This window comes from Mercenaria mercenaria, chromosome 10 (assembly GCF_021730395.1).
Source record: "Mercenaria mercenaria strain notata chromosome 10, MADL_Memer_1, whole genome shotgun sequence".
Lineage (NCBI taxonomy): Eukaryota > Metazoa > Mollusca > Bivalvia > Venerida > Veneridae > Mercenaria > Mercenaria mercenaria.
In genome coordinates this window covers 1,421,474-1,446,752 of record NC_069370.1, presented here as the reverse complement: position 1 = coordinate 1,446,752, position 25,279 = coordinate 1,421,474, and the positions used below count along the sequence as shown (strand labels likewise).

General features: G+C 36.9%; 1 protein-coding gene across 1 annotated transcript in view; it reads left to right on the top strand.

Annotated features, from left to right (window-relative positions):
* LOC123560560 (uncharacterized) overlaps nt 1-25,279 on the top strand; it is a 43,454-nt gene that overhangs the window by 14,134 nt on the left and 4,041 nt on the right. The window contains exons 7-10 of the mRNA XM_045352732.2: nt 3,166-3,314; nt 4,912-5,005; nt 6,151-6,310; nt 24,641-24,842. Of these exons, the coding sequence (XP_045208667.1) occupies nt 3,166-3,314; nt 4,912-5,005; nt 6,151-6,310; nt 24,641-24,842 (605 nt within the window). The remainder of the gene's footprint in view (nt 1-3,165; nt 3,315-4,911; nt 5,006-6,150; nt 6,311-24,640; nt 24,843-25,279) is intronic.

The following is a 25,279-nucleotide window of genomic DNA, read 5'->3' as shown; positions in this document are numbered from 1 at the left end:
TCCTCCACCTGTGATTCATGTGGGAAAGTTGGCAGTTACTTGCGGAGAACAGGTTTGTACTGGTACAGAATCCAGGAAGACTGGTTAGGTTAACTGCCCGCCGTTATATGACTGAAATACTGTTGAAAAACGGCGTTAAACCCAAAACAAACAAACAAATCTTCTGTAGTTTTGAAAAACCGGTGTTTACTCAAATTCTACATTGTAGAAAAAAATTTGATCCGAACATGCAGAATTACCTTAAATAGATATCTTGTGACTAGCGTAGCGTGAAATCATGAATAAACATAACTACTGAAATGTTTATGCGTGATAAAAAAAGACATAATACTCTATGAGGCATTACTTAAATGGCACTTTACACGCAAAAAAAAATCTGTAAATAGTTTCAAACTGAAAAAAAGAACCGAAATACCGCTCAGCTTTTATATTTCCCTTGAACATGAATCAAATGATATTATATCTGACATTCAGTTTTCATTTAGACAAAAAAATGTACGTAAAAATAGTTATCAGCAACGCTTAAGCAGAAAATGTAAAGCACTGCATATTATATATACAATAAAAAATACGTATCATATAAAAAGGATACAAGTAATTGAAACAGAAAGCAAGACCTCATTTCAGTATCCAGAACTAACAGTGCAGGTGCTATACACTAACTGGGTTCTTGCCTGAAATAGTGTGTTTGGTATTTTGAACACCGCAAAGAGCAGCAACCGTAACTTACCGTTGGTATGTCCAGCATGGCTCTTGTTTAAATGTGTACTATCTTTTCATGTTGCTTTCTTTCCCAGTTGCACGTGTTTCTCCGTAATGTTTCCTTAAAACATTTCCATACTGTATTATAGCCATGTTGTCCCCGCTTAGCTCAATATGGAGAGCGCAGATCTACGGATCTCGGGGTCGTGAGTTCGAGCCTTGGGCGAGGCGTATGTTTTCCGTGACGATTTGATAAAAGAAATTGCGTCTGAAATTATTCGTCCTCCACCTCTGATTCATGTGGGGAAGTTGGCAGTTACTTGTGGAGAACAGGTTTGTACTGGTACATAATCCAGGAACACTGGTTAGGTTAACTGCCCGCCGTTACATAACTGAAATACTGTTGAAAAACGGCGTTAAACCCAAAACAAACAAACAAACAGTCATGTTGCCCCCTCACAAGCACCTACATATACAGCTTAACATAATCTGTACACATTTTGTGCCTCGGGATTTCTGTAAGTCAGACTAGAGTTATGACCCTTGATTATGTCCAAAATATGCATAAAGGGCAGACAAGTGTGTGTCGCATGTATGTTAAAAAGTGAGCCGCACCATGAGAAAACAACATTGTGGATCCATGTTGTTCGCTAACAAGTTCTCTAATTGCAATAGGCTTTGCAAGCGAACAGCATGGATCCTGGCCAGACTGCGCGGATGCTATGTTGGTTTTCTCATGGCGCGGCTCAAGTATTTGATATAGTTGGAGACTGTTGTACAGCATCTGAAGTTGTGTACGTGTTTTTCTGTCTGGGATTTCCCTCGGCCAGACTAGAGTTATGGTCACTGACAAAGTGAAAAGTACGCATCAAGGGTTCAGTTAAAAGTTTGTGTTGCATATATCTTAAAAATATTTCAGCTAGAGCCATGAAACCATGCACAGGAGTTCGGGGCGTCTGTGTCCTATGGCCACATGTCGTTTCCTGTCGTATTCACTGTTTTCTGTCATTTCACTTCTATATTGGCAATCATTTTTCGAAAAGTTGATCGCACTTTTCTTCCCATAGCTCTTGTTTGTATATGTAGCCCTGTTAATGATCTTCGTAGCTTACAAACTCACATATGAGCCGTGCCATGAGAAAACCAACATAGTGGGTTTGCGACCAGCATATATCCAGACCAGCCTGCGCATCCGCGCAATCTGGTCAGGATCCATGCTGTTCGCTTTTAAAGCCGACTGCAATTAGAGAAACCGTTAGCGAACAGCATGGATCCTGACCAGACTGCGCGGATGCGCAGGCTGGTCTGGATCCATGCTGGTCGCAAAGCCACTATGTTGGTTTTCCTATGGCACGGCACATATCTAGATTTAAATAAAGTAAAGATACCCACAAAAATCATGCACTCTTACATATTTCGATGATACGTCTTTAATATTTTTCGAAACTGACCGTAACCATTTTATTAAAAGTAAAAGACAGTTGGATACTGACATAAAAATACACTTGAAAAACAACAGAAGAAAACCAGATAGTGTTTTGTTGTGTGTGTGTTTTTTTTTCTAATATAATTTCATGTTGTTTTCATTTTTAAGCTCACCTGCGCAGGAAATGCTGATGCTGAGATTAAAGGATCTTTGGATGTCCGTCGTGCGTCCACAATTTTTCAGTCTCTTAAACCACCAAGTCATTCAAGCCAAACTTCACAGAAATTTTCCTTTGGTGGTCCCTTTTCAGATACCTTCGGATACCTTCGGATAAAAGCCACGTATGCAAATTTCTGGATGACATGGCTAACAAAATTAAAGAAAAAATTCTTTACATCAGAAAATGATTCTTACGTGACGCTCTGGCAAATTCCTGTAAAACATTCTGTTTCGTTCAAAAAAATGGCCGCTAGGGACGGGGATGGTTTTCCCTACATGGCTGTACAGGAAAATTTGGAACTCTCGCCGTCTTGATCTTCCTTAGAAGACTTTCTACCAAATTCCTTTTAGACTCCGCCCACATTTCCCGACCCCTTACTCGTCCCGACATTTTTTTTACTCTTAGGCTTGGTAATGTCCTTTAGTATCACATCGTCCTCCATCCGCCCGTCCACATTACTCCGACCATCCACGTTACCGCCTTCCTCCTCTCGCTACTATTTCTGGATAATTATTGTACCTTAGTATCTTTTATCATTACCCCACCCCCAATCCTCCCCCGTCACACAAACACACTACCAACCCATACTTAGTTGATATTTTCTTTGTGGCCCTCTATCAAAACTATTCAATTAGAACCGTTCAGGTGAGCACTCTTGGGCCATCATTGATCGACTTTTCTTTTAGGGGTTTGGTTGCTGGTCATATATATAATCATTGTCAATACTCCTGATAAATTCAACCTCTGACAACAATATTTGTCTTATACCACCCTGTATAAGAAAACCTTATTCCTGTTATAATAAAATGTATTTCAGAGTGAGAACATCCCATGAACCGTATGCACAACCCGGGGTTATCATCAATTCGGGCATAGAAGGAGTTAGAGCCTATGCCGTTAATGAAACTGTGCAGAATCAGACAGTACTAATCAACGAGCTGATCCATTGGAAGTTGTTTGTACCAGGTAATTAGGTTTCACAATCTATTGGAAGTTGTTTGTACCGGGTTATTGGGTTTCACAATCTATTGGAAGTTGTTTGTACCGGGTAATTGGGTTTCACAATCTATTGGAAGTTGTTTGTACCGGGTAATTGGGTTTCACAATCTATTGGAAGTTGTTTGTACCGGGTAATTGGGTTTCACAATCTATTGGAAGTTGTTTGTACCGGGTAATTAGGTTTCACAATCAATTGGAAGTTGTTTGTACCAGGTAATTAGGTTTCACAATCAATTGGAAGTTGTTTGTACCGGGTAATTAGGTTTTACAATCTATTGGAAGTTGTACCGGATAATTAGATTTACACAATCTATTGGAAGTTGTACCGGGTAATTAGATTTTACAATCTATTGGAAGTTGTTTGTACCGTGTTTGTACCGGGTAATTAGGTTTTACAATCTATTGGAAGTTATTTGTACCGGGTAATTAGGTTTTACAAATTATTGGAAGTTGTTTGTACCGGGTAATTAGGTTTTACAATCTATTGGAAGTTGTACCGGGTAATTAGATTTCACAATCTATTGGAAGTTGTACCGGGTAATTAGATTTTACAATTTGTTGGAAGTTGTACCGGGTAATTAGGTTTCACAATCAATTGGAAGTTGTTTGTACCGTGTTTGTACCGGGTAATTACGTTCCATAATCTATTGGTAGTTGTTTGTACCGGGTAATTAGGTTTCACAATCTATTGGTAGTTTGTACCGGGTAATTATATTTTACAATTACATTTAAAACTCGACATCTCGAATTCGCTTATCTGAAAACCCCGGCTACCTCGAACACATTGTGAAATCCCGTTCCGAAAACACGTGCACAGAATATCATTCAAGCCGAATTTCGGCTATCTCGAAGTAAAATGCTTGATCCCTTAGAATTCGAGATACCGTGTTTCAGCTGTACTTTATCATGCAACGAAAAAGTGTAATTATGGTGGCTGAAACTTAGAAATACACTGATGTGCCATGTTTTACAATGCAACTCCCCTAAATATGTATCATCACTCGTAAATAATTGTTTGTGAAAATATGGAGTATGTTACAGTGTCATCTCAGAGCCCAGTTTAGCAGAACTGGTACTTTGATATAAGCAGTTTGTCAAAACTAGATATTATGTAAATTTGAACCATATCTTGATATCGTAGAAAATGGCTCTGACAGATGCTTTTGTTATTCAATACATACACCATGGCGTTGTTATTGAAAACGAAAGTTGATAGAATTTGTAGAAATGAGGATTCTCAGCAAGCTCGTGTCTCGGTTGTGACTCATCATAACTGAATGAAACTTCATACATGAGCCGCGCCATGAGAAAACCAACATAGTGCATTTGCGACCAGCATGGATCTGTACACGTTTGCCCAACCCACTGCCTATGTTGGAATACATTTTATAAACAGTGACCGAAAAGACCTCCACTCTTGTGATATCAACAAGTTTATTCGGCCAGCCCTTTATTAGGTTAAAAAGCGAAATAAGCACCAGATGAAAAATAAACCATTAAAGATCTGGTCACCACGTGGAAACTGAGTTTATTAGCTTGTAGCAGAGATTTGTTTTACTTTCAGAACCGTATCTTATCCAGCCACTTAATTGTACAGCCTATTCCGGTGAAATAGACGCCGCTGGTTCGAAAAAGTCTTTAGATATTATCGAGCTTGGGTAAGATTCATAGATGTTGCAGGTGTATTGCCATAGTTTTTATCAAATCATTGCAAAAATACATGCAACCAACCTGAAGACGTTAATATATGCATACCGAAACCATTGTTCTCCGAAATACAACAGGATGATTCGGATAAGAATTTAACGAATGCTTTTAAGCTGGATTATTTGAAATGTTCAAAAAGTAGAGTTTTAGTAAGCACCATTTCGTACGGTTTTTCCTCTGGAACATCGATTTTTCTATTTCTGAACCCCATATCTCGAAAGTCGAAATCACGAAACTACTTTGATGAAATTCGAAAATACGATGGTGAACGTTGAAATCACGATGGTGAAACTCGGAACTACGATGGCGGAAGTCGAAATCGCGAAACCATGATAATGAAAACGCGATATAATTTCGCGTTTTCACCATGGCGGTTTCATGTTTTCAAAACTGAGGCTTCTGACTTTCGACTTTTGTCATCGCAGTTTTGACTTTCAACATCGTGGTTTCGACTTTCACCATCGTGGTTTTGACTTTCACCATCGAAAGTTGAAAGTAAAAAGCACGATAATGAAAGTCGAAACTACGATAATGAAAGTCGAAACTACGATAATGGAAGTCGAAACCACGATAATGAAAACAAGAAACCGCGATGCTGAAAATGCGAAATGATATCACTTTTTTATCATCGTGGTTTCGTGATTAATACTTTTACCACCGTGTTTTCGACTTTCAAGATATGGGGTTTAGGAATAGAAATCTTGATGGTCCAAACGGAACACCGTACTTTCGTCACTAGTCAGGCAGGAAAAAAACTTTAATAAGAAATAAAGTGAAATTAGTTGTAGTTTATAATTTACTCCTAAATTTCAACTATAATAATACTGATTTCTTGTCTAGTTACGAAAAAATACCATGCACATTTTTGGACATGCAACTGAACTTTACCGTTTGAAATTATAGAAGAGTAGGGATAGTTCGAGTGGTGATACATTCATTCTGCAGGTTTTAATATTTCCATTAATGAGGCCTTACTTAATCGGATATTTATCATTCGGGTAAAAGACAATGAAATAAAGGGTGATTTTGTCTTATGTGTGAGTGGTGAAACAGGAGAACTGTTTGATGCCATTCATTATCGTTTTATTTCATTTAGTTGCACACTGGACCCCAGTCTTGTCTCAGACTTCCGGATTGGGAATACGCAGTCAGAGGTAATATCGGATTTGTATGCATTCCGATTTGCTGGAAGCGAAAAGGTGGATATAGTGTGCAGCGTCAAGGTCTGCCCTAATGGAAGTTCGGCATGTGACTTTGTAAGTATAAGATTAATATTGAGACAAATTGCTTTGGAAGAGTTTTTGATCCCCGGCGAAGAAAGATTTGACTGAATACAGTGCGCATGCGCATGAACATCTTTGATTCATGTTGGGAAGTTGTCAGTTGCTTGTGGAGAAAAAGTTAGTTCTAACGCGGAGTCCAGCAACTGACCCTCGTTACAAAACTGATAGGTAGTAGCCGTCAACGTAATCTAGATCGGCTGTAATGTATGGCGACTGATTAAGGCATGTCGTTATGTCGCGTTGACGGGCGAGCTCTTTTTGTAAGTTACATTGTAGCACATTTTGTTGTGTCATCCTAGTATGCCAAAAAAAAAAAGAAAAAGTTTTGTGTGTCGTTTTATCCACGCACCAATGCAACAAAGTGAAACGCGACATACCAAAACATAGAACTAACAGAAACAGGAAAAAACATTTCGTGTTAGCGTGCGGGCCGTCAACAAAGATTTCGCTTTAACGTTTGGCCTGCGGGCAAAGACGAAATAAAAATTTTCGTTAATTTGCATTGGGCGTGGGTACGGCTATGTTGCACATATAGTTTTGTCCTGGCACACGGCATCGCCAGAAAACAATACAATCTATTTTGTCTTTGCACGCACCAACGGGCCAAAACGAAATTTTTGTTATTGGCGTGCACGCCAACGCAAAAAAAAAATCATCTTGGCGTCAACATGAAGTTTCTGCTGATAGCGCACGACTGCACGAAATATAGATATCTATGTGTAGAGGATGGATTTCTCGTTATGCCGGTACACTTTTTATGTGAATCCCGTGCAAAGCAAGGCGGCACGATAATCAGTTGCATTATTTTTGAAATGTCTCTCGTATATTTCGTGCAGTCGCGCGCTATCAGCAGAAAGTTCATGTTGACACATAAATACCAAATTTACTGGTATACATGCTGTATTATCGCTAATACTTTGACAAACGCAACCGGGTTTAAGCACCTATCCCTGATGCACGACAACGCCCCTGCGCATAAGTCTGCTGTTGTGACCTCGTTTTTGAATAAGAAAAGGGCTCGAGTTCTTCCACATGCACCATATTCCACAGACCTAGCCCCGTGTGACTATTTCTTGTTCCCTAGACTGAAAAAAACATTTAGCTGGTAGACATTACAGGTCCTGACAGAACCTGGGATCAGCTGTTTTATCGGTGTTTGTTGGGAATACCTGAAAATGAGTATGAAAATGCTTTTAGAAATTTAAACGTTTGAAACTTTGTGTTCGTAGCAAGGGTGATTACTTTAAGGGTATGACGCATCAATAAATTAAAATCTATCAAACGCGCGCTTTTTATTACCCCAGTTGCATCACTTTTGAAATGTCACTCGTAATTTTAATTATCCGCTATTTGGCGTTGTTTGTTTCGTTTAGTTAGCACTCGAGCCAAAACAACACACAAAACTTTCTAAAATTCTTTATGGTAAGTTGGCGCGCGGTCCAGGACAACACAACGAAATGCGCTGCATAAGATGTTGCCTGCCAACGGCACATAATGAAATGACCTAAATTGAACACCATTAAGATCAATTTGATAACGGTGTCGGCGTTACACCTTGGTTAACCCTTATCGTGCTGGACACGATTGATTCTGCCTTTGCGACCAGTGCAGATCATGATCAGCCTGCACTGTTCGCCATTCAGTCCGTATCTTTTTGGTACGCACCCCTTTTAACAGTTAATGGTACTGTCCAAATTGAAAGATGAACAAGTTCGTTATAGAAATTTAGCAGGGTAAGGGTCAAGGTTTTGCATGCAAGTACGTATAGCTGTCATTTCAGGCCTTATGGCTTTGAAACTTAATGTTTCTTTTTCTAGGTCAATTACTAACCTCACAGGACCATGTCCAATAACTGTGACATGTATTCTAGGCAAATTATGCCCCTTTTTTGACTTAGAAAATCTTGGTTAAAGTTTTTCATGCAAGTTACTATCTCCAAAACTAATGCAAATATTGAATTGTAACTGCTCACATTTCTTCTGATTTATAAAACTATGTCATAGCATCAAGTCCGTCCTATAACTCTGACATGTATTTTGCAAAATTATGTCCCATTTTGAACTTAAAAACGTCTGGTTAAAGTTTTACATGCAAGTTACTATCTACTCACGTCTAATGGTTACAATTGCTACGTTACTTAAGGTAACAGAAAAACAAACCAGCAACTACAGTATTAACAATAACAAAGTTTATTATGAAAATTAACAATGCATGACTAGTCCAAATTCTGTCCTGGTCAAATTTAAATCCAATCAGTATAAATTCAAAAATATTTCACGCAGTCCAAACTGAATTTAGTATATTCAAAGAAAATAGATACTCTCTTCAAAGATATACTTTTAAATCCACAATGTAAAATTAATGTAAATCCTTCAAATGTTAAATGTCCAAACTGGTGATATTTTGTTATTAAACCATGCAGGAAAGTTTTTCAATAAGATCTTACTGTAGGTTCTGTCCTGTCCTCAGATAGCTTCCTATTTAAAATATCATGGAAGGTTCCAGAACGTCCATGTATCACTAAGAATAAAAAGAAGATTCTGGAAAAACAAGAACAATCCAGACTTTAAAAATAATTGCAACATCCTGTTAATCAGTATTGTGGAACACCATAGATAGATAGATAGTATAAGATTCTTTCACTGGTTGTAGGTGCAGATAGGAATATCCGGCCTCGAGGGTAACTGTTTAGGCGGTAACGAGGCTCTCTGCCGAGTTACCGCCTAAACAGTTACCCGAGAGCCGGATATTTCCATCTGCACCTATAACCAGTGGTAGAATCTTTTTCTTGCATACCGGTTTCAAGAAATAATAATAAAAATGAAATCAATTGAACAGCTTTCTTTTTTAGAACTATTTCTTATGGCAGTGTATTTAAACAAAGCGCGGGAAACCAACGTCCGTAAACAGGAAAGACGTCATGACGTTTCAAAACAAACAACAATGTTTAGTTCCGGTTTTGTTTTACCAGTTGCAGCGTAACGTTATGAATTTATGATAAAATAACGTGATTTGAATCGAGAAATATACTATCAGGAACCAATAGGAACTGTCAAGGTATTGAATTTTCATTCCGTTTTTTAAATAGAATATAAATAACTACACAGATCTTTTACATATATGTAGTTCTTATACGTCATTTACAGCACGAGAGTCATTTTACACCCCGGGGTGTAAGATGGACTTTTCCAGCACCGGTAAAGATACCGGAAATCCCCGTCTGGTTTACAAGAAATATATTTCTTGCATACCAGACGGGGATTTCGGTATTTTTACCGGTGCTGGAAAAATCCATCTTATACCCCACACACCCTATTACCTGATGTCCACCACGCCGAGGGATGCGGCTGCCACAGAGGTAGGAAATCAATAACGGTGAATAGTGGTGTTAGTTTTTTTAGCTGTGTTTTTTCATTTCGACTTTCCATGAAGATATTCTGGTGCAGGCATACGTGTAAATGCCTAAACATATTATATGATTAATCCTGGTCGCCAACTTTGCGAAATAAAGAAGTATTCACTGTTTAAATTGGACGTTTATTAAAATTGATGCGAAAATCATATTCAATGGCCCAATTCGAAGTGTTTACAAAATAATTGATCGGGTTTACCTCACACGTCAAACGATCAATCATCTGGGGATAATCCTGCAAGTTTCAAGTCTGTCCGTACGTCTACACCGACGTTATTACCCTCCAAAGGGACCCGGGTACAGTCACGTATGATAAACTTTACCGCAGAGGGCATTTTTAAATGATGCCCATTCCGCCGAGGAGTCAAAATATAGGATATCGTTTACGACAGAGGGAAATTTTTTGTAAAAATGTCTATTTTGGCAGTTTGTTTTGCTTTTGAGACCTGGGAGGTCATGGAATTATTTGCAGTATGCATTGTTTATACTTGTGTTTAATAATGGGCGATTTTCAATGGCGAAACTGCTGTAACACGGTGGTAATCAGTCTGGATTGAACTTCTATCTATCTCCGACGTTGTTTTGCTACTATAAGTCTTCGTTTTGTAAACTCAACTCAATTTTGTTTCAATTTCTTTTATCATGAAATATACAGAAATAATGATATCGTAAGTCCTGATGGTATCGGTACTTGCGTTCTTGCTGGATTCAGTGTTGAATTTACGGTTTATATTAAATGATAAATCGTTTTGCAATCAGTCTAGATTGTATATATATATATATATATATATATATATATATATATTATATATTATATATATATATATATATCCTACATTGCATCAATCTGATACTGTACATGTAAGAGTTGTTCTGCCACTGAAAGTCTTCCTTTTGTAAAATCATTTTTGTTTCTTTTTATCATAATATACAGACATTTGCTGCTAGCAATGAAATCCTAATAAAATCTGAAAAGTAGATCCCTCGGAAGCACGGAAAACAATGCAAACAGTGAAAATTGCAGACTCGGTTTGATTGAGTCTGTTCATGAGCAGTAATGGAAAATGCAACACTGCCCACACCCCCTAGCACCGGCTTAAGCAGTATTCAATCTTCAAATCTAAATGAGTTGAAATCAATGATCCCGAAGGACCAGAAAATATAACAACACTGAAATAAGTCCTGGAACTTGCGTTCTTGCTGGATTCAGTGTTGAATATAGGTTAATATTAAATATCAAATTGTTTTGCATTATCAAGCTTCATACTAAGAGGCTACTGATAGTAACATAGTTCTACATAAAAGATCCGTTAGGTTAGAAAATTTAAATATATTGTTGTCAGTGGCATAAGTCAAGTGATCGGTTCTAATAAGCTGTTATTCATTAATCGTTTACAGAAATGTTCTAAACAATTTATTTTGTATTCAATTTCAGAACCAAAGATGAAGGCATACACGTGTTATTACTATAACAATGATTTTGAAGTAAACACTGGAGTGATTGACCATTTAATTAATTGTCATGTCAAGAGAGATCTATCAAAATGCAATGGAAATAACTAAACCATCAGTTATTACCGAGTTACTATCTGAATGAAGATTTCATTCTGATCGATCTCTCTTGAAAACTTTAAAGATGTATTCAATTTTGATATTTTGCCCTGTAACTTCGATACATGCCCACTCGCTGGTCACTAGAAATGAATATTTCACCTTCATTTGGAATCACGTCGGTATATGTTTTCTGTCCTATACCAGCATTCCAAATGGTTTCATCTTATTCCAGTTCCATGTACTTAAATGGTCAATCACTCTAGCGTAAGCTGCAAATTAGTGTCGCAGCTTTTTTTTAAACAATTCTCATGCATTTCAAATATATATGCTTAAATATACTACTCGAACAAACTGTGTTTAACTATATGATCTGATGTGTATTTAAATGAAAGCTGTATATAATAAATGCAAACGATTTAATGCCTAATATTAACCGTAACTTCAACACAGAATCCTGCAAGAACGAAGGTATCAGGACTTAAGATATCATTATTTCTGTATATTTCATCATAAAAGAAATTGAAACAAAAATGAATTACAAAATGAACATTTACAGTCAGCAGCAGAACCAATCTATACATGTAGCAGATAGTATGCAATGTCGGAGATAGAAATACAATCTAGACTGATTAACACTGTGTTACAGCGGTGTTCGCCATTGAAAATCGCCCATTATTAAACATAAGTATATAAACAATGCATACTGCAAATGATTCCATGACCTCCCAAGACTTAAAACCGAAACAATCAGCCAAAATAGACGTTTTTACACCAAATTCCCCTCTGTCGTAAACGGTATCCTATATTTTGACTCCTCGGTGGGATGGGCATCATTTAAAAATGCCCTCTGCGGTAAAGTTTATCATACGTGACTACACCCGGGTCCCTTTTGAGGGTCATAACGTCGGTGTAGACGTACGGACAGACTTGAAACTTGCCAGGATTATCCCCAGATGATTGGTCGTTTGACTTATGAGGTAAATTCGATCAAAATATTTTGTGAACACTTCGAATTGGGCCATTGAATATGATTTTCGCATCAATTTTAATAAACGTCCAATTTAAACAGCTGAATACTTCTTTATTTCGCAAAGTTGGCGGCCAGGATTAATTATATAATATGTTAAGGCATTTACACGTATGCTTGCACCAGAATATTTTCATGGAAAGTCGAAATGAAAAAATACAGCTCAAAAGACTAACACCACTTCTCATCGTTATTGATTTCTGACCTCTGTGGCAGCCGCATCCCTCGGCGTGGTGGACATCAGGTAATAGGGTGTGCCCCAGGGTGTAAGATGACTCTCGTGCTTTAAATGACGTATTACGAACTACATATATGTAGAAGATTTATGTAGTTATTTATATTTTATTTCGAAAAACGGGAAAAAAATCCAATACCTTGACAGATCCTCTTTTTCCTGATAGTATATTTCTCGATTCAAAACACGTTATTTTATCAAAAATTCATAACGTTACGCTGCAACTGATAAAACAAAACCGGAACTTAACATTGTTATTTGTCTTTGAAACGTCATGGCGTCTTTCCTGTTTATGGTCCGTGGGCCAAGGCCAAAAAATTTGAAAGTCGTAACCCTGAAATTAGGCAAAGGTTGAGCTATACCATGATGTTATACTATCATTCAGGAAACTTCTAAGGGTGGATGTCGGTCTGAGCGACATGTCAGTAAGATTAAATGACGATTTTAAAAACGTTGGTGTCTAATAAATACGATTTAGCATTGCATAGGGATATCGCCGATTTGGATGGTAAAAGAGACATTTATGCGACATTTCTTATAACAAATCTTATCTTTTAATGTCTGAAATAATCAATAATTTACTTTTGTTGTCAAAGAATGCTACGATATGTATTATATACTGAATAAAATGTAAAAAGTAGGGGTTGATGTACCCCACCCACCACATTAGTACATATATTTAAGCGGGAAATCTTTAGAACTTTTAATCCTTTATAAAGGAACAGAATCCTAATGTTTACAGTAATGAAAACGAAATGAATGAATAATTAACATAAATTTCAGACACCTTTACACTTTAATATCAGTTGGCTAAACCTATGGTTACCTATGTTTATGTTTTATTTCTGAGCGAATTGCATACTGACAGACCTATTCTTTGCTAGTGCAGTAAAAATAATGAAAGTATTGCAAAAACTAAAACGACCGCAAACGTTTTATGGCAGTTCCCTATGGAGAACATCAAAATGGAAGCAGATCCAGCAATATAAGTCTTTATTCAAGATGACAGCTATTTCAAATTAATCCAAAATTATTATACATATGAGTTAATGCAACAAAAGTTTTTATATTTTGATGACTTTAGTTCTCTTCTAGCTTAGGTCTTCTTAGTAGTCATTTTGTACGTAGTTATTAAATCACCCAAAATTTATGTTTGTTAAACTACCAACAAATTAGGTTATTTAGTTACGCAGACTATACAAATTTAGACGGCCACCACTTTCCAAATTTCCAAATAACTGCTTTAAATTTGATCACACATGCACATATGAAAGAGGCGTAGCTCTTTAAAAGTCAAAACTATAACACGAATCACTTGATATTGATTGAAACATGTTACAGAGGATTTTACCGCTCACAAAATGACCACCTGAAATCGGCTGCATGTACAAATATTGATGAGCTACTACTGTTTAGATATTCAGTATTATAAAACAAACCAAATAAGTTTCCAAGGATTGAAGTTTGGTTATCCAGATCAATCTAATAAAGATACTGTCCTGTCATTTTCAAACTGGTCGCCAAAAGTAAGTTTGCAAACATACATATGGATAAGATTTAAGTAATCATTGCTGTAATAGAAGTTAAAATAATTTCAATTGAAAACTTCGCAGCTATAAATTGAGCAAGTCCTGGAATCAAAAAGTCGTGTATCGTATCTGTTTTTTTTTTTTTTTGTTGTTGTATTAGCAATAATTATTGGTATTGTTGTAATTAATATTTAAAGTAACGTATGTTTCAATCCCTTTTAGGATGTAGCTTAATGATTTTACTACGGAATAAAGCACTTAACTAAAAGAGTTTTTACAGATATGTCATGAAGATATCAAATTACCACTGGCGTTTTCCAAGCAAATAGTACAGACTCTGTATGTACATATGCATTTATATGTGTATGATGAACTTATTCTGATACTGATACCGAAAAGTGACTTCCACGCAACCTCTCATATCAAAATTTAGAGTATATTTCTGTCATATGGTGTACATAGGTGTTATAATGTGTCCTCTTGTGTAGTTCTGAAACATACGTTTACCGAAATTAGATTAAGGTAGTTACTAGACTTAATGGTTGAAACACATTTACATACCAAGGTAATCTAAATGTAACAGTTGAAATACACCAATTTTTGAACGAACTAGTTTCTTTGTATTTGTTAATAGTTTTGAAAATAGAATATTGAATTTTAGTAAGAACGCAGAACTGACAATAATGATACCACAATCAGGATATGAACAAGGAGTCTTATTTATGTTTCCGTTAAGGGAATGTAATATGATTTCGTAGTTCAGTAATTCCGTCCCACATTTTAAGTGATATTTGAAAATCATCATGGTCAGAAACAGAACTATTTTAAAAAGAATGTTTTACAAAAAGTGTCATTTGTTTCACTACATGTACCCATGTTGTACTGTATATGTATGATGCTCCATAAGTTCAAAATGTGCCGTGTTTATTTACTTCAGGAATTATATCAGCAACTTTGAACACATAATGCATATAAACCGATAATTTCAGTGATGAATACAATCTTACCTTCCGTGAATATCAAAACAACGCATTAAAATATAAAATCCTCTGTCTTGAAACCGCCTAAGTCCATCGAAACCCCAAAACTATAATAGCTTTAATGTTACTTAATGTAGCTTTAATATTACTTAATGTTCTGTGTAATCTGTATATTATTCATTTCATCTTTGTAATGCTGTAAAAACTGACTGAGTTGGTGCTTTGCGATGCCAGTAAGCATGATTTATGTATTAGCCTAGAATAAGTATATACGAAATATAAAATTGAATAGGTGACCTTTAAAACCTAGGTAGGAGAGGTGGTCTAGTGGATAAGGTGCCGGCCGCCGCTCAGTCAAGTGGTTCTGGTTTCGAGCCTCACTAGGATCACGACCATGACCTCTCATATGGCACCAGTATTGGTTTCTCCAGGAAGCGGACTCAAAGAGTGGTTTCAAAAGGCTTAAAGCTTTCATTACAATAGAGCTATAACAAATAAGTATAAACTAAAACCTAGGTAACGTACATTTGATTCTTAGATACCCTCGCATTCTGTATTAATTTTGAATGAAAGACAAAAATATTCAGACTACGTACAAACTGTAACCAAGTCTATTGTTAATTATCAATATGCTTTCTTTTGAAGCAGAATCCATAAAATGCTATTAAATCTATGCTATCTTTACAGTGATGCTGAAAGAGGCACCGTTGTTTTACTGTAGTTTGTCGACATCCTATAATTGAGAATAGTTACAGGGTTAAGTCCAACAAAATTATAACGGTCATGTGTGCATAGTTTATTTTAATTAAAAGCATACAAATGCAATTGCTGGAGTATTTTCAATGTTGCTAATTCTTCAAGGTGGAAAATTTGAGTGGCGGCTGTTACGTATGTTACATTTTAAAGTATCTTTATCAAATAAAGGTTAAAATTATACATGTAAGCTTACTTTGACATCTAAAATAGAAGAAAATTATTGGTACCCAAAACCTTTCTGAATGAAACACAAATAGGCTTGATTTATTGAGAAACAGCATGTGATTTATATGTATTACATTTGCATGCACGTTGTCTATAACCTAAAGTGATTGCAATATTTCATATTTTCTCATGAAAATATATAAAATTGTGAATCTTAACACAATTATTTGATGATGTCTTATTAAAAAATATAGTAATTTTGATAATTTTATGAGTTATTTAAAATGGCAAAAATGTAGCTCGGGTGGGTGGGGTATTTTGACCCCTAAATTTTGGTAGAAATCGTCAAAATTTGGAAAACTTTGTTACAGTGAAGCTTTAATTGATTTAGAACGGTTACATAAGCAAAACTCTAATATCTGAAAGTCAGTATTGAAACAATCTGTTAATAATTCGTGTGTAGCCAACAATACTTTCAAAGAGAGAGAATTCCGCATTTTTCATACACAGGGTTTACTAAAATGGGTATAATTTTTATTTGACATACGGTAGAAAGCGACATCCGGTCTTAAACAATCCCGGAATGAATGTATTAATGGCTGAAGTGGATGAACCTTTGCCTAATTTCTGGGTTACGAAATCGAAAAACTAGAGGACTTTCAGAAACTGGCCCACAGACCATTACGGACGTTGGTTTCCCGCGCTTTGTTTAAATACGCTGCTATAAGAAATAGTTCTAAAAAGAAAGCCGTTCGACTGACTTTATTTTTATTATTATATCTTGATATCGGTATGCAAGAAAAAGATTCTGTCACTGGTTATAGGTGCAGATCGGAATATCCGGCTCTCAAGTAACTGTTTAGGCGGTAACTCGGTAGGAACCTCGTTACCGCCTAAACAGTTACCCTCGAGGCCGGAAATTCCCATCTGCACCTATAACCAGTGAAAGAATCTTATAATAACACATTGACATAATGATGTCTCAAAACTAGGTCAGTAAACAATGAGTTATCAATAAAGTAAAGCCTATAGTTTGATTTTGACGTTTTGAGAGTTCAATATATAGACTCGTATGCCGATAAGGGAAATCAGTATGCCTTACTTTGCCTTATTTAGGTATGAACCACTATCGTACTGATTAACATTACCTAAATAACGGGTCGTTCCATTATTAAAAGTACAAAAACATAAACTATAAGGGGAAATGACGTGTACAAAACATTCTCGAAAACTAATGCAGATGCTGGATTGAAACTCTGTAGACATTTTAACATTTAGGGTAATATTCCTGCTTCTGGGACAACAATTCGGATAGTCGAGCATTTGCAGTCTTAAAGACAGCTTTTGTTTTTTTTTACGGATTTGCAAACACAAGAGAAGTTTTCACATTTCGTGTAGACGATGGATCCATTTCCCTTGAATAGCAAGACAAACGGGTTCATCAATCTCTTCCACAGAGTATAATAATTTATCACTGGTTGTAGCTGCAGATGGGAATATCCAGTTCGATGGTAACTGTTTTGGCGGTACTTCGTTGCGAATTACCGCCAAAACATTACTCGAAAATCAAATATTCCCTTCAGCATCTACAATAAGTGGTAGATACTTGTTTTGCATACCGTATTTTATAAATTGAAGAATAACAAATACTTCCTTTTTAGCACTTTTTCGTATAGTATCACTTAAACAAAAAGCGGGAAGCCTAATTACATACTTACTTACTTACTATAAGGAAGAAAGAGAAACTGTCAATGTATTTTCAAGAAAATGAAATATTTTCACTGGTTGTAGAGATATAAGGGAATAACCGGTTCAAATGTAACTGTTTTGGAGCCGCAATGTCTGTTATACTTTTTTTCAGAATAAACGCAGAACCTGGAAATTTCACACAAATGATCATATATTACATAGCCATAGGAGCAAGGGGGGGAGGGCGCGGCAGCGCCCCCCCCCCCCCCCCCCCCCAAAAAAAAAAAAAAGCTAGGAGAAGGGGGGGGGGGCAAACTCCAATATTTTATAAAAGAGATATAACTTGCAGTCTAATATAACATTTACGTAGCATCATATACATGTAATTCTTTTCAACCTGATTTCTGATTTGCATTTGGCCTCCCGTGTATTCTGACTTTTCAATTCCCGTAGTGTCAGTACTGAAGTCTGTACGCGCCACGCCAAGGATCATGAAGGATGGTTTGATTACATTTTATAAAAATAATATATCATTGAGCGCAACCACTGCAGTTCCGGTTTGAGCGTCTGCAAAATCTATGTAGGCCTAACTATTAAGCCTGTTAACGCATGTAAATGTTATGGGTTTTTTTCATTGTCCATTCAAGGGAAATGATATTTCCACAACTTTATATCACAATTAGACAAATGCAGCGCTAATTGATTGTATGTCCAGGGCTTCAACAGAAGAATGTAAAAAAATGGCACACTTAATTAGAACAATACATAATATGACTGATTAAGAAAGTTCAGTGCCTAGTCGTATGTGTATCATCAGAAGAACTCAATGGTTGCTAAAACATAGAGGCTTTTGCATCAGACTTCGGATTTCAGTTCGAGTTTTCAGAAGGAAGGAGTTGTTATGCAATTACTAGATGTAAGCCGCATGGCCATTCCTTAACACAACTGTCAATTTGATTTGCAAGGATTGGCTTCGTATCGATAGAAATAAGTGATGAAATCAACATACCCATTTACATCGGGTAATTTTTAGCTCATCTGATTTTTGGAAAAAAAAGTGATGAGTTATTGTCATCACTTGAACGGCGCCGGCGTCGGCGTTGCCTGATTAAGTTTTATGTTTAGGTCAGCTTTTCTCCTAAACTATCAAAGTTATTGCTTTGAAACTTGCAACACATTTTCAACATCAAAAGCTGACTCTGTACAGCAAGAAACATAACTCTATCCTGCTTTTTGCAAAAATTATGGCCCTTTTGGACTTAGGAAATCAGATTTCTTGGTTAACTTTTGTGTTTAGGTCAGCTTTTCTCCTAAACTATCAAAGCTATTGCTTTAAAACTTGCAACACTTGTTCACCATCAAAAGCTGACTCTGTACAGAAAGAAACATAACCCCATCCTGCTTTTTGCAAGACTTATGGCCCTTTTGGACTTATAAAATCATGGCTAGGACAATATTTCTATTATACAGAGACAAAAAAATCAGATGAGCGTCTGCACCCGCAAGGCGGTGCTCTTGTTTCAAGCAAGTTATTTGTCCATCAGACGACGGGATAGCCGGTTATCCAGTGTAAGAGTTAACATTCGTTTTCTTGGCTAGACCGTTTCCTTTCCGACAATTATGGTTTATATTCAAAGTTTGGTAACAAGCTGCTTTTTTAGCTCACATGTCACGTAGTGACAGGGTGAGCTTTTGTGATCACCCTTCATCCGTCCGTCTGTCCACAATTTCCTTGTGAACAGGATAGAGACCACATTTTGTATTTGATTTTAATCAAACTTGCACTCAACTTGTATGGCCATTATATCTCGGTTCCTTTCGAAAACTGGCCAGGTCCCATCATGTGTTCCAGAGTTATGGCCCCTTAAAGGGCAAAATTTGTAATTGTTGGCTTGTGAACACGATAGAGACCACATTTTGCAATCAACTTTAATCAAACTTGCACACAACTTGTATTGGCATATCTCAGTTCCATTCGAAAACTGGCCAGATCCCATCATAGGTTCTAGAGTTATGACCCCTTAAAGGTCCAAAATTTGCTATTTTGGCTTTTGCCGCCATATAGAGACTTCATTTATGGTTTGATTTCATAAAAACTTGCAAAATATCTTCAACAACAATAAATCTTGGATTCCATGATGGATCTGTCATATCAAATCATAGGTTCTGGAGTTATTTATAGATGATTACCTCCCCCGATTTTAATCAAAATGGATTTATATTAGTAAGTACTTATAGGACTCATTTGAAATTTCATTATTGTCATTAGTTGGACTCAGACCATCAGAGTAGATAATTATGGACTGATTTTATGTCAAATTACCTCCCTTTATTTCAAAGTAAAATGTGTATTTCTCGGTAACTAATAAAGATACTGATCTGAAATTTCATTTATGCCATCAGATGGACTTGGACAATCAGTAAAGATACATATTGACTGAATTTATAACAAATTACCTCCCTTTATTTTTTATGTAAATGAATATACCTAGCAGCTTCTAATGAGATTGGTTTGAAACGTAATTTATGTCTTCCATGGTTAGAAATTTCTACTTTTACTTAACTTTTCTAATATATTGTTGTACGGCTTGTACTCTGTATCTTCTACATGCATATACCAATGCATGATTACCTCCCCTGATTTTAATAAAAATGGATTTATCTCAGTACGTATTTATAGGACTCATTTGAAATTTCATTATTGTCATTAGTTGGACTGAGACAATCAGGGTAGATAATTGTGTCTCTCCCCTGGGGGAGACATATTGTTTTTGCCCTGTCCGTCCGTACGTCACACATCATTTCCGACAAATAACTGGAGAACCATTTGATCTAGAACCTTCAAACTTCAGAGGGTTGTAGGGCTCCTGGAGTAGACGACCCCTATTATTTTTGGGGTCACTCCATCAAAGGTCAAGGTCACAGGGGCCTGAACATTGAAAACCATTTCCGATCAATAACTAGAGAACCTCTTGATTCAGAATGTTGAAACTTCATAGGATGATTGGTCATGTAGAGTAGATGATCCCTATTGTTTTTGTGGTCACTCCGTTAAAGGTCAAGGTCACAGGGGTCTGAACATTGAAAACCATTTCCGATCAATAACTTGAGTACCACTTGATCCAGAATGTTGAAACTTCATAGGATGAATGTACATGCAAAGTAGATGACTCCTATTGATTTTGGGGTTACTCTGTTAAGAGTAAAGGTCACAGGGGCATGAACATTGAAAACCATTTCCGGTCAGTAACTTGAGAACCACTTGATCCAGAATGTTGCAACTTAATAAAATGATTGATCATGCAGAGTAGATGACTTCTATCGATTTTGGGGTCACTCTGTTAAAGGTCAAGGTCACAGGGGCCTGAACATGGAAAACCGTTTCCGATCAATAACTTGAGAACCTCTTGACCCAGAATGTTAAAACTTCATAGATAAATTGGACATGCAGAGTAAATGACCCCAATTTATTTTGGGGTCACTCTATTAAAGGTCAAGGACACAGGGGCCTGAACATGGAAAACCGTTTCCGGTCAGTAACTTGAGAACCACTTGACCCAGAATGTTGAAACTTCATAGGATGATTGGTCATTCAGAGTAAATGACCCCTATTGTTTTTGGGGTCACTCCGTTAAAGTTCAAGGTCACAGGGGCCTGAACATTGATAACCATTTCCGATCAATAACCTTAGAACCTCTTGATCCAGAATGTTGAAACTTCATAGGGTGATTGAACATGCAGAGCAGATGACCCCTATCGATTTTGGGGTCACTCTGTTAAAGGTCAAGATCACAGGAGCCTGAACATGGAAAACAATTTCCGATCAATAACTTGAGAACCACTTCACCCAGAATGTTGAAACTTTGTAGGATGATTGAACATGAAGAGTAGATGACCCCTATTGATTTTTGGGTCAGTCTATTAAAGGTCAATGTCACAGGGGCCTGGTCATGTAAAATCATTTCCGGAAAATAACTTGAGAACCACTTGACCTAGAATGTTGGACATGCCAAGTAGATGATCCATTTTGCAGCCATCCATCAGTGTCTCTTTGACTTTCGCTCCTGACCCCTATTGACTTCTTGCCTATACGACTTTGCATTGGGGGAGATATGCGTTTTTTTACAAAAGCATCTTCTAGTTATGGACTGATTTTATGTAAAATTACCTCCTTTTGTTGTGCGCCCCCCCCAATGAGTGGTGGGGGCATATAGATTTGCTCTTGTCCGTGCGTCCGTCTGTCCTTCCGTCCGTGTGTCCGTGCGTCCGTCCGAAGTTCGTGACACGCCTAGCTCAAAAAGTGTTTGATATAAATTAATGACACGTTGCATGAGTCTTTATCATAATATGAACTTGCGCACCTCCTATTTTTTGTCTGGCTCCGCCCCCTAATTTTAGAGTTATGGCCCCTGAAATAGTCAAAAATGCACATGTTCACCTTGTGACACGCCTAGCTCAAAAAATATTTGATATAGATTCATGAAACCTTGCATGAGTCTTAATCATGACATGACCTTGCGCACCTCCTATTTTTTGTCTGGATCCGCCCCCTATTTCTAGAGTATGGCCCCTAAAATAGTCAAAAATGCACATTTTCACCTTGTGACACGCCTAGCTCAAAAGTATTTGATATAAATTAATGAAACCTTGCATGAGTCTTAATCATGGTATGTACTTGCGTATCTCTAATATTTCGTCTGATTCGTCCCCTATTTTTAGAGTTATGGCCCCTGAAATAGTCAAAAATGCACATTTTCACTTTGTGACACGCCTAGCTCAAGAAGTATTTGATATAGATTCATGAAACCTTGCATGAGTCTTAATCATGATATGAACTTGCGTACCTCCTATATTTCATCTGGGTCCGCCCCCTATTTCTAGAGATATGGCCCCTGAAATAATCAAAAATGCACATTTTCACTTTGTGACACGCCTAGCTCAAAAAGTATTTGATATAAATTGATGAAACCTTGCATAAGTCTTAATCATGGTATGAACTTGCGTACCTCCTATATTTCGTCTGGCTCCGCCCCCTATTTTAAGAGTTATGGCCCCTGAAGTAGTCAAAAATGCACATTTTCACCTTGTGACACGCCTAGCTTAAAAGTATTTGATATAGATTCATGAAACCTTGCATGAGTCTTAATCATGATATGAACTTGCGCACCTCCTATTTTTCATCTGGGTCCGCACCCTATTTCTACAGTTATGGCCCCTAGAATAGTCAAAAAATGCACATTTTCACCTTGTGACACGCCTAGCTCAAAAAGTATTTGATATAAATTGATGAAACCTTGCATAAATCTTTATCATGATATGAACTTGCGCACCTCCTACATTTCATCTGGGTCCGCCCCCTATTTAAAGGGTTATGGCCCCTGAAATAGTAAAAAAATGCACATTTTCATCTAATCATGTGCCTCACTCAAAAAGTATTTAATGTAAATTCATGAAACCTTGCTTGAGTCTTTATCATAATGTCACCTTGCACACTTGGCATTCTTCATGAGAATTTTAGCGTTTATTACAGAGTTATGGCACTTAAAATAGCCAAAATAGTGGACTTTTTGTTTGTGATGCTCATAGCTCAAAAAGTATATGGTATAGAATAATGAATCAATTTCATAAATTTTTTTTGAGGCTATACCCCTGCAAACATTTGAATGATTTCCCCTTATTTGTGACAAATGTACCAGTGGGGGGGCACACCCTGTCTCCTACAGACACAATCTAGTTTCAAATTAAAATGGGTGTATCTCAGTAACCAATGAAAATACTTTGAAATGTTATTTATGCCATCAGATGGACTTGGACAATCAGGGTAGATAACTTTTGACTGAATTTATGACAAATTACCTCCCTTTATTTTATGTAAATGAATATACCTCAGCAGCATCATATGAGATTGTTTTTAAATGTTATTTAGGCATTTGAGCCTAGGACCTTCAAACTTGGTAGGAGATTTGCCCTGACTAGTATGTGACCCATAGGTCAAAAGGGACTGTTACAAGAAAATATGTATCCTGATGATATTTAATGTGTATGCCTTTGTGGTCTATGTCAAAACTTGATCATATCATTAAGAGCATTGGTACTCAGGTGAGCGATATAGGGCCATCATGGCCCTCTTGTTAATATTTTATAAGAAGTGGAGAATCTTTAGAAAATGAAAAATTGCTGCGGAAACACGTTCGCTTGGTATTGTAAGGGTGAAATGATTATTTTTGGTGTCCATGCATGTGTTAACCCTGCCGAATAACGCACACAATTAACATAAAGCCCTTTAACGTAGAACTGTATACACAGGCCTCGGGTATTTGACAGGATTTACAAATGCATGAACACCAGAAAAAGTAAGTTAGGCCTTCTCTTATACTGACGGTCAATACGGGAAGATTTCGCTTGATGTTGTTCGGACTGACGGGACCGATGGCATCACTGGGAATTTCTGAAACATGATTACACTTGAATTTCAGAAAAGTTATTGATAATAAAAGTGATGAAAATAATGATTATTACTATGTAAAGCCTACACGTGTTTAATAATTATACATTTAAAAAATAAATATCGCTATATAAAACGTAACAGATGTAGTTTTCCAAATCACCATTACCATCATTATGATCATCATCATCAGCAGCAGCAGCAGCATCACCATCATCATCGTCGTCGTCGTCGTAATCATCATCATCATCATAATCATCATCATAATCATCATCATCATCATCATCATCATCATTATAACCATCATCATCAGCAGCATCAACACCATCATCGTCGTCGTCGTCGTCGTCATCATCATCGTCACCACCATCATCATCATTATAATCATCATCAGCAGCAGCATCACCACCACCATCATCATCATCGTCGTCGTCGTCAGCATCACCACCATCATCATCATCAACAACAACAAAAACAACAACAACAACTACTACTCTTCATTTATATTTAGACATGTGACGACAGAAAAAGAAGGAGCGTCCCATACATATCTTCTGCAAATGACTATAACGAAGCTGTGACCGCGGCTGAGGAATCAGTAAAGGGGAGATATGCTCGAGATGCCGACGTGACTGGCACTAGGACCGCTAGACTTAGCTTGAGAGTTATTGGGCCGCCGAACGTTGGACTTGAAAACATGAACTTCTTTAGCGGTAAGTATAATTTGATTGATCAGTGGATTCGACAATATACATGTACATTTATTGAATGAGTAAAAGCTATTGCTCGATGTACGAAGAACCGAGGTTCAGTAGATTTTACTATTACCCGGCAACTGTTCAATAGTGTTTTATAACATGGCATCAGAAACAGATTTCAAATTATTATTATAGCTTTTTTCATGTTTTACACGTGCTCAGCAAAACATGGTTTTGATCTTTAGACCTGTCATATAGCACAAATTATGGACAGGCGATTTGAAGAAGGAATTCCTGTAATTAACACAGAATGCGTCAGAGCATAAGTTTTATTTATAAAAAGCAGAAGGATATAGTTTTGGCGTTGTCAGTCCTTAAGTCCGTCCGTACTTCGCCAGTCTTACCTTGGTAACTATTTGCCACACTGAGTCGATACTAGATTTGAATTTGTG